At 45.0% G+C, this 17500-nt stretch overlaps 1 protein-coding gene across 1 annotated transcript in view; it reads right to left on the bottom strand.

The window, feature by feature from the left end:
* The window catches only part of veph1 (ventricular zone expressed PH domain-containing 1), a 147461-nt gene that overhangs the window by 46810 nt on the left and 83151 nt on the right, over nucleotides 1–17500 (bottom strand). Inside the window, exons 10-11 of the mRNA XM_083773323.1 lie at nucleotides 17202–17336; nucleotides 1497–1614 (exon numbers count right to left, since the gene is read on the bottom strand). Of these exons, the coding sequence (XP_083629449.1) occupies nucleotides 1497–1614; nucleotides 17202–17336 (253 nt within the window). The remainder of the gene's footprint in view (nucleotides 1–1496; nucleotides 1615–17201; nucleotides 17337–17500) is intronic.

The following is a 17500-nucleotide window of genomic DNA, read 5'->3' as shown; positions in this document are numbered from 1 at the left end:
CCAGCCTATGAATAGGCCTTGAGAATTGACCATTTTTCCTGACTGCACCAAGACACAACTTTTGCCGTGACGTCCCAGGGATGATGGATTGTTAAAAGACGTGTGAATGTCATGGTCTTGCTGGGAAAAGATAAATACAAAGGAAAATATTGTATGGAATAAACACATTTATGATTTATCCCCTCATAATTATGACAACTTGCTGTTCAAATGAAACAGACTGGCCAGGTACATTCAGATAAAAAGCTTTCAGGATCTGGGTCATGTGCATCGTACATACTGCAGAGAGTGTATTTCAATCAGCAGGAGCCAGGATTGCGGATTTGGAGAGCTTGAAGAGGCCAAATCCAGAAGCGTTGATATACTGTAAATGAGCGCCCTTGAGGAATTATCCACATTGTGAAATTCAAGTGGCTGCGGAGAGAGAGAGCAGCTTGGCCCTGAGCTATAAAGCCCTGAATGACGGGAGCAGCAACATGATAGAATGATAGCGACGCAGAGATCAAGCAGGGTCAAGTGCATAAAGACCAGATTTCACCTCTCTAGGTAACAACATCTATCTACCAGAGTAATGATAGTAGTGTTAGAAGTGGGACCAAGAATGACAGGGAAGGAGATCAGCTGGAGCTTGGTGGGAGTTACTGTATTCCCACCTGAAATGCTGTTGGAGAAAAGACAGCGACTGGGTTACACCAGGATAGCAAACCAACTGGCAACTGGGAGGAATGTCTCCACTGCAGAACCCGAGAGGGTACATCAACTGGGACATGGGTGGTTAGTGAGAGACTTCATCGACATTTTTTCGACCGCGGTCGAGATCGTGGATTTCACAATATTACGCCAGACTTCCCGGGCCTTCATTGCCATCCCCAGTTCCTGCTTACTGATGCCTGTGTCCCTATAGCGATGACATCAGGGAACGACAGTTTTCTACCTCTGGTCTGCTTTGAGGCAGGACTCAATATTTGATCAATAATGAAAGCAATGGTGTTGCTCTCGTCTGCAAAATCGACTTCAATCAAGAAGACAAGATGAAGACAAAGCAGATGGAGGCAGATCAAAAGAAACCTATCTTATTTAGGCCTTGAGAAAGCTTAGATTGTGCAAAAAGGGTAATCAGAGCGTATTTTCCACAAAAGCCTACCACTTACTGGAAATTACCAGAAGGGAAAGGACAGCTTTTTTCCATCAGATCTAGCGGGACTTGGGGGTCCGTCTTGAAATCATCATAGTGTCATTCTTCTAATCAGAGCCGATAACAGGAAATGATGGTGCAATAAAAGGGAGATGTTCATGAAGGGAGATGTTCATTAACTGATGATGAGGTCCCATTCATTCATTCACATTATTTGTGAATGAACTCAGGGTAAAACATGGAGATAGATTCAGAAATATCAGAATCTTGACAGTGAGCTCCCGCCTCAAGACTCTAACAGAGATGCGCAAGAGCTTCTCTCTGTGTCTGCGTGCGTGCGTGCGTGCTTAAATGAGCTCACCTGTAGCCTTCTCAGGGTTGTTGCACATGAAGCAGAGCCAGTCCCCCTCTTCCTCACTGTAGCCAAAAAGGTCAAAGAAACGCACCTCCTCTAGATGGGTCTGTAGACTGTCCAGATCCTGGGTTGGATGGAGAGAGAGATAGAGAGACGGAGAGGGAGAGAGAAAGATGGTTCATTTCCATTATCATATTGAAGCGCAGAGTGGAAATCCAGACTCCCTTTACAGATCCTGGTAAGTTACTGAACCTGTGGACCTGGTAAGTTACTGAACTACACGCATGCACACACACACACGCGCGCGCTTGTGCGTGTTTGCGTGCACGTGTGTGCGTGCACGTGTGTGCACGTGTGTGCGTGTGTGTGTTTGTGTGTGTGTATGTGTGTTGCTCCTCAGAGTGTCTCAGACAGGCTTTCGAATTTGTTATTGTCAGTATTAGTAAGATAATCTTATTATTATGAGGATGTTATGCTATATTCATTACATGTCTTAAATTGACTAAGGCTTTAAAGAATACAGTTTTTTGTTAAATAAACATTTGAGCACAATATCTCCCACCAGAGTCGAGTTGAGCAGCACGGCCCTGAGGGAGCTAGATTTTAAAGTGTTAAGATGTATAGATATAGCTCAGCCCACCGAGCTACTGGTCTGCTTCCCCTCTTGAACTGTGCAGAAGAAACCACATCCAAATGTGTCATTTGGGGGGAACTGAAATGTAACTTGGCCACTCTTTGAGCACTTGATGTAAATGAGAAAAGGTGGTTGCTTACATCAGTCCTCTCTGTGCTAGCTGGTGCCCAGGACACAGTCAAAGCAATACCATGTGTATGTTTGAGAGAGGAGAGAGCTAGAGAGGAGCCTGGAGATTTGCAACAGTATTTTCTCCTAATGTTTGCCTCCATAATAGGGACACTGAATGAAAGACAGAAACCATGAGGGGCAGATGCACAGATGCAGAAATCCATTGCATAAGATAAATGGATACAGCTTCCCTGACGGTAATGCCTTGGAGATACAATGTAAGATTAATTTGTGACATCAATTTTAATTCAAACTTCAACAGAGATAATGGCTTCTCAATGTCAGGTTTTTTGGTTCATCAGGCACAGAACACCTCTCACTGTCTGCAAGTTTACTCTGACTAACTGTCTACTGTATTGCTCCTGACAGGTTCTGATTAACTGGTTTTGAAGGGTGGGTCACCGCCAGTGGATTTTTAATGTTCCGCAACAGGAAAAGGCCCATCTCCGGATTAGGTGATCCCACTCATGCCCAAGTACATGCCAAGCCAATTAAAACGATTTTAACCATGTTTAACAAATGACTCATCTCTGATTATCAGAGGAGCGAGGCACGTGAGAGAGGCGCACACACACACACGCACGCATGCACACATGCACGCACGCATGCACACAAAGAAAATGTTTCCAAAAAGCATGTGAGTCACTAAATGAGTAAGGAAGCAACCGATAAGTAATGAAAGATGAATAACAAAGGAAGAAAAAAGAAACAGAGGGAAAGTGGACCTGTCAACACAATCTCCATCTGTCCATCACTAATGCCCAAACCAGCTAACCTCAAACTGAGCAGTCCACACCCTATAAAAGAAGACGCTGGAGGGGAGAGAAAACTGGGCAATGGTCTAACATAGACAGAGAAACAACCACACGCTGTTGGCTCATCAAGACAGGAAGTTACATTCCCATAACACATGAATCAGAACAACAATTGCTGGATTATGTGCATCTGAATGTCATCTATCCTTATATCCCGATATAACCTCTCTCTTTTGCTTTCCTTTCTCTCTCTGTCTCTTTGCTAAAATCCCTCTTTGTGGGCAGGACACGTTTATAATGTGATCAAGATGGTCGTGGCAGCCTCTGGGATCACCTCATGCGTGCTGTGGTTGCATGCAGGGCTGTGACTGTATGAGCTACAGTACCTGAGGTGATGCAGTGGGTCAAGGCTCTATGATGAGCTACAGTACCTGAGGTGATGCAGTGGGTCAAGGCTCTATGATGAGCTACAGTACCTGAGGTGATGCAGTGGGTCAAGACTCTATGATGAGCTACAGTACCTGAGGTGATGCAGTGGGTCAAGGCTCTATGATGAGCTACAGTACCTGAGGTGATGCAGTGGGTCAAGACTCTGTATGAACTACAGTACCTGAGGTGATGCAGTGGGTCAAGGCTCTGTATGAGCTACAGTACCTGAGGTGATGCAGTGGGTCAAGGCTCTATGATGAGCTACAGTACCTGAGGTGATGCAGTGGGTCAAGACTCTGTATGAGCTACAGTACCTGAGGTGATGCAGTGGGTCAAGGCTCTATGATGAGCTACAGTACCTGAGGTGATGCAGTGGGTCAAGACTCTATGATGAGCTACAGTACCTGAGGTGATGCAGTGGGTCAAGGCTCTATGATGAGCTACAGTACCTGAGGTGATGCAGTGGGTCAAGACTCTGTATGAACTACAGTACCTGAGGTGATGCAGTGGGTCAAGGCTCTGTATGAGCTACAGTACCTGAGGTGATGCAGTGGGTCAAGGCTCTATGATGAGCTACAGTACCTGAGGTGATGCAGTGGGTCAAGACTCTATGATGAGCTACAGTACCTGAGGTGATGCAGTGGGTCAAGGCTCTATGATGAGCTACAGTACCTGAGGTGATGCAGTGGGTCAAGACTCTATGATGAGCTACAGTACCTGAGGTGATGCAGTGGGTCAAGACTCTGTATGAGCTACAGTACCTGAGGTGATGCAGTGGGTCAAGGCTCTATGATGAGCTACAGTACCTGAGGTGATGCAGTGGGTCAAGACTCTGTATGAGCTACAGTACCTGAGGTGATGCAGTGGGTCAAGGCTCTATGATGAGCTACAGTACCTGAGGTGATGCAGTGGGTCAAGACTCTGTATGAACTACAGTACCTGAGGTGATGCAGTGGGTCAAGGCTCTATGATGAGCTACAGTACCTGAGGTGATGCAGTGGGTCAAGACTCTGTATGAGCTACAGTACCTGAGGTGATGCAGTGGGTCAAGACTCTGTATGAGCTACAGTACCTGAGGTGATGCAGTGGGTCAAGACTCTGTATGAACTACAGTACCTGAGGTGATGCAGTGGGTCAAGACTCTGTATGAGCTACAGTACCTGAGGTGATGCAGTGGGTCAAGACTCTATGATGAGCTACAGTACCTGAGGTGGTGCAGTGGGTCAAGGCTCTGTATGAGCTACAGTACCTGAGGTGATGCAGTGGGTCAAGACTCTATGATGAGCTACAGTACCTGAGGTGATGCAGTGGGTCAAGGCTCTGTATGAGCTACAGTACCTGAGGTGATGCAGTGGGTCAAGACTCTGTATGAGCTACAGTACCTGAGGTGATGCAGTGGGTCAAGACTCTATGATGAGCTACAGTACCTGAGGTGATGCAGTGGGTCAAGACTCTGTATGAGCTACAGTACCTGAGGTGATGCAGTGGGTCAAGACTCTGTATGAGCTACAGTACCTGAGGTGATGCAGTGGGTCAAGACTCTATGATGAGCTACAGTACCTGAGGTGGTGCAGTGGGTCAAGGCTCTGTATGAGCTACAGTACCTGAGGTGATGCAGTGGGTCAAGACTCTATGATGAGCTACAGTACCTGAGGTGATGCAGTGGGTCAAGGCTCTGTATGAGCTACAGTACCTGAGGTGATGCAGTGGGTCAAGACTCTGTATGAGCTACAGTACCTGAGGTGATGCAGTGGGTCAAGGCTCTATGATGAGCTACAGTACCTGAGGTGATGCAGTGGGTCAAGGCTCTATGATGAGCTACAGTACCTGAGGTGATGCAGTGGGTCAAGGCTCTATGATGAGCTACAGTACCTGAGGTGATGCAGTGGGTCAAGACTCTGTATGAGCTACAGTACCTGAGGTGATGCAGTGGGTCAAGGCTCTGTGATGAGCTACAGTACCTGAGGTGATGCAGTGGGTCAAGGCTCTATGATGAGCTAAAGTACCTGAGGTGATGCAGTGGGTCAAGGCTCTATGATGAGCTACAGTACCTGAGGTGATGCAGTGGGTCAAGGCTCTATGATGAGCTACAGTACCTGAGGTGATGCAGTGGGTCAAGGCTCTATGATGAGCTACAGTACCTGAGGTGATGCAGTGGGTCAAGGCTCTATGATGAGCTACAGTACCTGAGGTGATGCAGTGGGTCAAGACTCTGTATGAGCTACAGTACCTGAGGTGATGCAGTGGGTCAAGGCTCTGTGATGAGCTACAGTACCTGAGGTGATGCAGTGGGTCAAGGCTCTATGATGAGCTAAAGTACCTGAGGTGATGCAGTGGGTCAAGGCTCTATGATGAGCTACAGTACCTGAGGTGATGCAGTGGGTCAAGGCTCTATGATGAGCTACAGTACCTGAGGTGATGCAGTGGGTCAAGGCTCTATGATGAGCTACAGTACCTGAGGTGATGCAGTGGGTCAAGGCTCTATGATGAGCTACAGTACCTGAGGTGATGCAGTGGGTCAAGGCTCTATGATGAGCTACAGTACCTGAGGGTCAAGGCTCTGTATACTGTAGCACTGGGATGTCTTTTGGCTCTTTTTGACTACGAAGGTTAACCAAGAACCTTCCATAACCTGTTCTGTGATGTCTTTCTATTATAACTATAGAACTGTGGCAGAACATCACAATAATAATAATAATAGCTCTACAAATAATAATACAAGCTCACACATGTCACATTGTGAGCTTGTATCTATTTTCGCTATTTTTCGAGTTCAACTTCTGGGTACCCAGATATAGGGTTAGTAGAACCCAAATGAGACTCTGAGAACCTCATCTGAACGTGAGCCGTAGCATATGGAAACAAATAAAGAGCCTGTGAAGTACGTTTCGCGGCACGGCACAATTCACTTACTCTTGTAGTAGAAAAGGGCCATTTATGTTCAAGCTCCAGATCCCTTTGTTATTTTAACAAGCGCTGCGGCTAAACTGGGTTAATCTCATCAGTGTGTGGTTTTGTTTTATTTATTGTTTGCATTGAGATGAAGCCAGTTCATTTGCTATGAGATTAAATTATCCCAATTAAGATATCATTAGACTGACTGTGAGACAGTCAATGTTGCATTGCTGTACAGTACATGCTGTACCAGTAATGTGACTGAGATTTTAAAAAGTTGGGGAGTGATGAGGGAAAAGCAGAAAAGAGGATAGAAGAGCAAGGGAGGTAAAGAGAAGAGGAGGAGAGCAGAAAGGAGGTGGAGAGAGGAAGAGGAGGAAGGACAACAGTTTGACTGTTTTACACGCTTAACCCGCATTTTAATCAACCCCCCTTCACTGCCGAGATTGTTGTATTACCTTTAGAGCATACGCTGAATTATTTGGGCTTTTAATCCGCGAAAATCCAGCGGAAAAAGCTCCCTCGGTTTGTTGTGATCCAAGCGTATCATCCACCATCTTGGTGCACCCGGAAGACGCACACAAGACTCGTCTCAATGAGGCGTTGCACCCCATGCATTTCCATTGGCCTCAATTTCCCAGAAGCCCTAGCAGCCCACAGCATGTGACGATTTCCGGTTTCGTCATCAAAGCGAATGCATCTAGTCTCTATCTCCGCGACGAAGACGGATTTTCTTTTTATTTATTACAATACAGCGGATTAAACACATAAAACAAAAGGCGGGTATGTCGTATATCGCAGCGACAGTAACCTGGATTAAACCATTCCCGGCACGGAAACTGTTAATGAAGAGGAGACAGGAGGAGAGGGGAGGTGAACGCAGTACAGGAGAAATAAGCAGTGGAGGGGGGACTGGATGGCAAATGGAGGTGAGGGGAGGAAGAAGAGAAGAGAGACAATTGGTTGAGAAAGGGGAGTGGACCCAGAACGTGTGTGTGTGTGTGTGTGTGTGTGTGTGTGTGTGTGTGTGTGTGTGTGTGTGTGTGTGTGTGCGTGCGTGCGTGCGTGCGTGCGTGCGTGCCTGCGTGCGTGCCTGCCTGCGTGCAGCCTGGGAGGGGAGCAGTAGAAGAATTACTGTCACCTCAGCGGCTACATGAGAGGTCAATAAATTGAAACAGATGAGTGTCGTCCAAAGAGAGTTAAAGAGAAGAGCAGAGGAGGTCTGTCTGTCTCTGGCGGGCAGGATAGCTATACAGTAACAGTAGAAGTAAGAGTGAAATAGACGTGAGGAGGAGCAGAGAGAGGAAACGTAGGTGGAGATAAGGAGAATGTGTGCAGAAAGGCATATCTCTCCCTGGAGCTCTGATACGGGTGTTCCATTTTCCACTTAAACACTATGGGCTCCATTTTCGTCGCAGCCGCTGCCCGAAAATTACGAGTATAGGAGCTTGCTCTGTCCCTTAATGGTATTTTGGTCCTGCGTCACCCGCTATCTATTATGCCGGTATTTGCGCCTAGAGGTGTGGTCATGGGCGTGTTGGCACGCTTTCCCCTAAATTGGGAAGGCGCATAGTGGAGTTTAAAAGCACCCGTAAAGCCGTAATGCCAAATTAGTTTGGTATAGCGGCGCACACTGCGCGCCTCCAATGGAGATGTCTGTGGAGTCAGGCTGCGTCATCTCTCCTTATTCTCCTACGCATCTCTTCGTAATTGTCCTATAATCAGCAGAAGTGAGTGCCTGCCACTTCCTCGTGTCCATTGTGTTTAATAAATTGTATAGTCAAAGAAGTGCGTTTCAGTTTCATCACCCCATAGCGCAGCAAATGGGGTTTAATCGGATTTACCGAACTGTCCTTTTAGCTTCATACCGTTTCGTAGAGACGGCCTACACGCACAATCTCTATACCAAATGAAAGCCTGAATTTCGTAGTTTACATACTGTAGTAAGAGAGGTATGGGGGGTTTTCTCTCCGCACACCTACATGCATAATGTTATGTAAGGTAACCAAAATACCAACTTTAGTTGGGAAACACCACGTCCCCACTGCTAAATCCCCAAATAGTGTATTTAGAATGCTCGAACGATAATGGAGCCCTATGTGGCTGTGCGTAGTTGACCGGAGTCTGCCAGGGCTCTATACTAAATACTCCAGTATTTCTCTCTCTCTCTCTCTCTCTCTCTCTCTCTCTCTCTCTCTCTCTCTCTCTCTCTCTCTCTCTCTCTCTCTCTCTCTCTCTCTCTCTCTCTCTCTCTCTCTCTCTCTCTCTCTCTCTCTCTCTCTCTCTCTCTCTCTCTCTCTCTCTCTCTCTCTCTCTCTCTCTCTCTCTCTCTCTCTCTCTCTCTCTCTCTCTCTCTCTCTCTCTCTCTCTCTCTCTCTCTCTCTCTCTCTCTCTCTCTCTCTCTCTCTCTCTCTCTCTCTCTCATCCTCTGGCAGGGTTTGTGCCCTGAGAGTTGGTTGGAGTCCATTAAAAACAGGAGAACTGAAACAGGGGAACTGGAGAATTACGCACAGAGAGCTGATGGCAAGCTTCACTTACAACGACCCCCACTAGAATGGACAAACACACACACATGCACATGCGCGCTCGCGCACACACACACACACACACACACACACACACACACTCTCAGAGTAGAATGGACAGATTACGTGCGCATGAATACATGCATGTACACTTACACCAGGCCCAGTAGAATGGACAAACAACACGCACACACATATGCACACACAGAGCTCTTGCAACATTTCAGTGGAAAACTAATATCATATTTAATAGGGCAGATGTTTTTTGTGCCGGTATATATATATATGAGTCACCTACAGTATAGTATGTGCACACACACACACACACACACACACACACACACCGTGACACACACACACACACACACACACACACACACACACACACACACACACACACACACACACACACACACACACACACACACCGTGAGACACACACACACACACACACACACACACACACACACACAGTAGAAGACTTCAAGCAGGCGCTGACAGACACAACTGTTCTCACATGACAGCCTTTCCCCCTCATGAATTCTTTCACGCCTTCACCTGGCTGTATATTTGATTCTCACTATTTCCATTCATTCTTTCCTCAGCCATTACCTCTCTGGACTCTGTCTCTTCCACCTAGTTCTTTCTCCTTGCTCATTAACCACTTAAACCCCAGCATCCGTACGATTCTGCTTTATACCATACCTTTTTCGTTGACGGTAAGCATTATTTAATTTCCTGTGTTGTTGTCTGAGTGCAGACGGCTCTATCGTCCAGCAGCACAAACACTAACGTTAGCCTGCATAGTTGTGATTTGAACATACACTATCACTGCTAACTATTATATATCTCTACTTTATCGCTGCTAAGGCTGGTTGTTTAGCTAAGCAACTACCTCTGTTGGCTGTTTGGCTTGACGAGCAAGTTGGAAGCAGTTCTAGCTAGCGGTGCTAACTCTAGCCTAGCCTCCGTTCACACGCAGCCGGGAACAGGGATATGGCCGCTTTAACTCTGTAAACTGTAAAAGAATTTCAACACAATTCAAATGTCCCCAAAATAGAGACACAAACCTTTACAATTTAAGGTTACACAGAACATTGTTTTTGAAATTTAAATCTATGCAGACATGTATTTTTTGTATTGGAGATGTAAAAACAAAAAAGGGTTGTTTTCTTACTTATGTTATGGTCTTGCTACAGACTTTCTGTGAGGTTAGAGTATGTTCTTTCATGTCATCATGACTGATACCCTCTCCTCGTCTCTGTCTATGGCTACGGTCATTAACCGTAGCCATATTGTTTGTTTCAGGTATCGTCTTGTATTGTACTTTGTCAAAAAGTATAATATAATATTTTCTTCTCCCCAAATAGAGAGAATAGCATATCTTACATCCCAATAACCTCTCTCTTGCTTTTATTTGTGCTATTAATCGTACGGCGAAGTATATAGGGCTTTTAATCATGTTCTATTTAAAATAAAGGAAATGAGGGGCTCTTCCTTAATGAAAGCCCAGGGTTTTAATGGAGGCAGAATGAAACAGTGAACAATGGAATGAAGAGAACATTCTGATTATTCTAAAACAAGTGCATAAACCGGTTGAACCGACCGACAAACATTTAAAATTTTAACATTATTCATCTGACCACTACCCCCCACACATCACGTTCTTCACCTCCTTCCTTCCTGTGAAACTCCATGTGTCAACATTCTCCGCTCCCTTACCTCAACATCTTTAATTTAATTTTGGTATGGTCTCTTCTGTCTCTTATCGCTCTGTTCCCCTCCTTGCTCAGCGGTCTCTATCTCTCCCATCTCGCGCTTCGCAACGTCTCCACCTCTAATTGAATTTGGACAGAACAAACACGTCAAGCACACTTTTCCTCCTCCTGTTCGCTTTGTGACACTGTCACTGCCTATCAGGGGTGGAAAAGGTACTCCAAATGTTATAGGTACTGTATCAATACTGCAATATAGGGGTGGCGGTGGCTCATGGGTAGAGTGGCTGGATGGTAACTGCAAGGGTGCCTGTTCGAACCCGGGCTCCCCCAGAGTTAGTGTCGAAGTGTCCTTGAGCAAGACACTGAACCCCAAATTGCTCCCGATGTGCTGGCTAGTGCCTTGCATGGTTTCTGCCGCCATCGGTGTATGAATGTGTGTGTGTGAATGGGTGTATTGATGCACAATGTAAAGCGCCTTGGATAAAGGCGCTATATAAATGCACCATTTACCATATACTAAGTCCGGAATTCAAAAATGTACTTGAGTAAAAGTACAAAAGTATTTTCATAAAAATTTACTTAAAGTACTCATTGCAGAATGTCCCATTTCAAGTTTTCAAATACGGTATAGTATAAAGTATAAAAAATCTTTTGAAAATAGCAGAGCTACAAGTTCACACGACGCATTGATAACTTGTAGATTGGCCAAAATTATAGGGCTGTATATGCTATAACTGTTTCATTTACACTTTGTAATAATAATCAAAGTAATAGTAACTAATGTTTTCAAATAATTGTAGTGGAGTAAAAGTAGGCTACAATATTTTGAGATGTAGTGGAGTAGAAGTAAAAGTTTTGTAAATTGGAAGTGCTTAAAGGACCACTTCACTACTTGTGGTGAAGTGGTGAAGTGGTCCTTTAAGGGGTTTGAAGGTGCTGCGTGCTAAATTCTTAATGGGTTGACATTGACAACACCTAACACCGGAGCTCCACCGGGCGCGTCACCGCCAGCGTCTCGTATCCGTCACCGTCAGGGAATGTTCCCTTTTTAATCAATGAAGGGTGGCTCCACTGCCCGTGTTGCGTTGCGTTGTGTTGCGTGACTACATTAAAATTGCCCCTGTTCGTTTTTTGATGCACGCGACGGAGACGCAACGCGTCCAGTGGAACACCCGGCATAATGTAAACATGAAGACAATGCAGGAGCATACTGTACAGCAGCTGTACAGTGAAATATGCCAGCTACTCGCAGGAGGTCAACATCTGATGTAAACATATTGAGAACATGAGCCAGTGTTGTTGGCTTTGTTTATCGAACAAAGCCTGGCTTTGTGTTCACTCTCTGTCTCTCTCTCTCTCTCTTTCTCTCTCTCTCTCTCTCTCTCCGAGTCCTCTTGTTCAACAATCTCAGTTCCTTCCTCGGCTCCCATCTTTCTCACATCCTCTTCTACTCCTGACCTTTAAACCTTGCCATTTTCTCCAACCAATTATCTCAACACTAGGCTATACTATATAGTAATATTCATTATCCTTTTATTTACTTATTTTAGTCTTCTACCTTGTCTGGCACTCTTCACCTCCATGTCTTCAGTGACCTGTTATGCCTCTGTGACCCATGTTCTAATTAAAATGTTCTCTATCTTTTTATGTCCCCACCTCTCCCGGACCCTGGGGGGCGGGGGGCTACAATAGTCAATGTGAGTAAATGACTGACTCGTCATTGTTAAAACATGCATGCGTGACAATCCCGCTGTAATCCCTCCCACTGCAAACAGCCAGCGATGTGCCAGTATCCCGGAAACGTGTGAATCTCCATTGTCCCACAGCCAGCCAGCGATGTGCTGGCATTTCATTTCTGGGTCATGGCGTTCATTCAAATCAAATGGCCCATCAAATAACCGGACAGAAAGTTTCCACGCTATAACAGACCAAACACAGACAGGGCCCTGGAATGCCTTAATTATTTGGTCAGATTGTTTTATAATGGTGTTATTAAAATGAATTTAATTAGGTCACGTTTGTCCACCCTTACCCACATTTTGCCTTAGCATAGGGCGTGAAACTGTAACCACACTGTGACTGTGTTTTTGGTTATGCAGTCTATTGTATGGGGTGTATATTGTTTGTACTATAGAGGTTGCTTTTGTTTTTTGCACAAGGGGGGATACTGTAATGATGATGAGTGTTTTTCTGCCCTTCATATAAAGACAAACCTGTGGAGGGGTGCACTGTAGGCAATCAATGCTGTGGTGTCAAGCTGTGCTTAATGTGACACCGCAGATATGATTGCGCCCAGGGCAGCGCCGCCGCTGCGTCACCTGACCTGCCACTCTGGATCTACAGCGAAGGAGCTCATTTGGTCGACTTTCTTACCGTCCCCACCGACAATTAACACTAACAATGTACAACTCACAAATCCCATAAAACCTCTGCGGTGTCCTGCAGGCAGTGCTGCACACTGCTGCACCGCACTCAAGAGGAGATTGGCTGCATTTCAATCGGCTGTTACCGTTTAAACGTGGCTCATTCAATATGCGTGAACAAACACACATTATTTGGAGAATCAATACGTGGGGTCCATCCATACGTGTCCATCCATTTCAATAGATCCGACCCGTAGTCTCTCTAACCCCATGCATCTCCTCCTCCCCCTTGAACATCCTCCCATGTTTACCTGCATGTGTTACTGTCTGTCTTTCTGTATGTGTCCTGTGTTTCATAACTGCTGTAATGCTATGATTTCCCCCATGAGAACAATAAAGGTCCATCTATACAGTACTGTATGTCTATAACCTCCCCCTCACGCAGCTCCTCCTCATATGTTCTTCCCCTCCTGCAGCCCTCCTCCTTCTCCTCATCTGTCCTCTGTGTGCCCGCCGTCTATGTCTGTTTTATGTTGTGTGTGCAGTAAAAGCACAGTACAACACAAATGTATCCATGATGTCTCCTCCTGAATCTCAGAAGGCTCATAAATAAACCCCACCTCTGGCCTGCCTTTGAAAAGTCCTTCATCATTACAAACATAATTAGGAACCTTTTACTTTCCTCTTAGGGGAGGAGGACCCCCCTCACTCATATCATTCTACCTCCATCCCTCTGTCCTTCCGCTCCATGTGTTTCCGATTGGTCCACAGCACAGGGAGGGAGGGAAGGCTTATTGGAGGTACAGGCCAGCAGAGGGTGAGAGAGAGAGAGATCATGTATAGTTCTGCTGGAAATTAACTAATCTAATAGTCTGCTTATTTATACTGTATGTTTTCACTGTCTATAACTGTGCTTTGGCCTTTTATATTTTTCATGACTCTTTTATCTATTTACTTATTTAGTGCTTCAACAATTTTTCCCATTCCAGTGGTTCTCAAATTGGGGTCCAGACATCCTCAGGGAGCCTTAAGGGGGTTCCAAATGGACTCTGAATGGTCTCACTACGGGGGTCTTTGAATGAAAACAAACAAACAAAAACGTTTGAGAATCACTGACTGGTCTATTTTTATTCTTACACCACTGTCTGTGTCTGGCTGCTGACCTGCTTAGGCTAGGCCAGTGCCGTTTCAATAAAGAGCTCCATCAATATGATGAGGTAGAGGTTCAACATGAATTGACACGTCGCTCCTCCCGAGTCTAAGTCTATGATCTGGCTGTCTGCTCTCTGCTGGGGGAAGAGGTCTAAGTCTATGATCTGGCTGTCTGCTCTCTGCTGGGGGAAGAGGTGTTCCAATTGGGTCCAGATGCAGCGCTGCAGGCTGTGGGCTTTATTAGCGGACGGGCAGGTAAATCACCATCAAGTAAAAAAGACTCGATAGTTGCCTTTAGAGGGCGAGACGCAGTGGGGTGACAGGAAGACGTTTTCAAGTGTGTCCAAACGGGTTATCGTCACACAGCGTGAGACTACTGCCCTCCATTTAGTGTGTGTGTGTGTGTGTGTGTGTGTGTGTTTAAGGGCAGTTATTCTTTCATCCTATGATGATATGGTTAATGCGCATACGTGTACTGTGTGTGTGTGGGGGGGATCTCAGGGGTTAGAGAGACTGTGAGAGAGAAAGAATAGGGGTGGTGTGTGTGTGTGTGTGTGTGTGTGTGTGTGTGCGTGTGCATGTGCGAGTGTGTGTGTGTGTGTTTATGAGCAGTCACAGACAGCCTCCATATGGTAACTATAGCCAGGCCGTCCCAGAGCAGTCACAATACAGGTTTTGGGAGAAAGACAAACGACAGCTGTATTTTCTCTTCAGGTCTAATGATTTCCAAGCGCCACATAATGAGGGGGCAACGCATGAAGGATGGCACGCCTATGGATCACACGCACGCACACGCACACATGAATGCATGCACGCAAACAAAATCGTATGCACATGTATATACATTCATGAATGCACGCACATTCACATTCACATGCGTATGCATGTACGTATGCACACACACACACACACACACACAGACACGTGAGCGCGACAGAGTGTACGCGTGAGTGGACGTTTTGCTTACATAAATGTCCATTTAGCATGCGTCACGTTTAAACAAAGTGTTATGGCAAAAAGGTCAACTCTGACCCTTCTATCTAGGAGCCATTTCTGGGGATGACCTCATGCATTCTTCTTAAAAAAGCAGCATATGCTCACATAAAACACACACTCCTTATGTTAACAGGCACGTGTCAGTGCATACCAACGCAAGCCAACGCAGACTTCCAAACACGTGAGCGCACGTGGGGGGGAAAGGCAAAACATGTTAAATGTAATGACATATGCACAAATGTGCGTACAGTACACATTTAATGTATGAATGTACGACATATACACACAGTCAGTGGTGGAAAAAGTACTCACATTGTTTACTTAAGTAAAAGTATCAATACTGCAATGTTTTTGGGGGGTCAAACCCCCCAATACGCCTTATAATAGAAAACTGCATTTTGGCACAGTATACCTAATCAAAGCAAATACAATTAAATTGAAATAAGCACACATTACTGTTTGTGTTTACTTACAATAAATGACTGTTTTTGGAAGCCAAAGGATTTTGAGAATGGAGCAGAACATACAACTGGATCTGCTCCTGCTGTCAGTTCTTCTTGCAGGGCCTCTGCTGGCTTACTAGCCAGGCTAGGTCTTTGCCTCCTCCCCATCTGTCTCACTGTCAGTCTCAAGCAACTCTATGGTCTCAATTTGTTCTGTATCTTCATCCCCTGGCGTTGTTTTTCTAACTTTTTCTTTAACTACATTATCAGCTTCTTCAACTCTATATCTTTTCTCTTAAACAGTTGAGCTACGTATTGTTCGTTGCATTGCCATTTTGCTTAAATTATTTGTTTAATCGAATTCTTCTGAGTGGCTTCTCATTCAACAAAAGTTGCCGGCGCTATTTTCCTATGCTTTTAATTTTTTTCGTTCTGAACCAATCAGAACTGAGTATTTCGCTGTGTCAGTCTGTCAGCCAACCAGAAACAGTTTTGAACGTTGGTGGAATTTAATTTGTCGTAGAGCCTACTATATCTGGTCATATGCACTCGCGCGCATATCTTAGGCAGATGACCGTCCGTTTCCGTATCTGCTCAACCTGCAAAGTGAACTGGTACTCCCTGTACATTGACGCAAGTCATGCGAGACAAAGGGAGGGAAACACTTGATGCACAATCTCAAGTCCGTGCGTATGGTGCAGTGGTGGATTAATAACAACGGATCGCTAACTGACAACACATTAAACGCAATTCAGAAGCACTTCATTAAGAAAACACTTGTGTGTGCCCGATTCTGACGTTGTATGTTTTGATTGTTTTCCTCTTTGACATGCGTTTGTGGGCACAGTGGCAGGTTATTTAATATAGTATTTTGATGAAAATTTAATTTTTTAAATATGTTTAAATAATACAGTATTTCAAAAGTCCATCAAATGTAAGAAAATACATTATATTACTTTATCCAACCATCCATTAACCATCCATTAACCCGCGTTCCCCGCTATTTCATCCATGTGTCGGTGCTGCATAATACGCTAAACGCTAAACTATTTGTTTAATGTGTTTAATTCACAGTTTTTTAATAATTAAAAAGAAAGAGCGTATTTGTTGCGGACCTGGTGACGAGGCCATCGCGTTATGACAAAACCGGAAATCAAGCCATGCTCTGCAAATGAACGGCTGGTTTGTTTGGACTACAACATGCTGTGGAGGCTGTGTTCGTCTCGCATCCGGATTTTCGCCGATCAAAGCTGCAAATACTTTGGCGTATGCTCCAAAGGTAATAAGACAATCTAGGTAGGATGGTAGGATGAATTTAAAGCCCCGAAAGTGTTAATTAAACTCCAGTTAACTGATATACAGTACTAGATAGAGCAGACAAATGATGACATGATTATATGGGCATTCTAACTCCCTGTTCTGTGGAATTTCTTAACCTCAGACTTCTGCAGTAACTGACAACATTGAGGCACTTCCACGGAACAGGGCACAAAAGTTTAGCGCACTGTTCCGTGTTTCTGTGGAAGAAAATATAAAGTCTTCACTACATTACTATAAATGCATGGTCAGGTTACCACATGCAATACCTTCACGGACCACCAGTGGTCCATGGACAACACTGCACACATACCTTCCTGTGTGGGGTGGTGTGTTGTGTCATTGCCATGGGGAAGCTGTGAGCTCCTTTCAGTTGAGTCTTCTCCCACAGAGAACACAGTTGTTGGACACATGGATCTCCCGTGCACAGAGGACGGCTGGATTTACTCTAGGAGAGAGAGAGAGAGAGAGAGAGAGAGAGTTTTATGTTAGCTTTTCCATACAGTACACATCACCAGGGACATGTCTCATGTCCAAAAGTGTCTGTGACAAGACATATAATACATAACATTATAATGTTCTTATTTTGATCATATGACCAAATTAAATTAC

The sequence above is a fragment of the Protomyctophum parallelum genome (assembly GCF_964188405.1).
Source record: "Protomyctophum parallelum genome assembly, chromosome: 9".
Lineage (NCBI taxonomy): Eukaryota > Metazoa > Chordata > Actinopteri > Myctophiformes > Myctophidae > Protomyctophum > Protomyctophum parallelum.
This window is presented reverse-complemented; position numbering and strand designations above follow the sequence as displayed.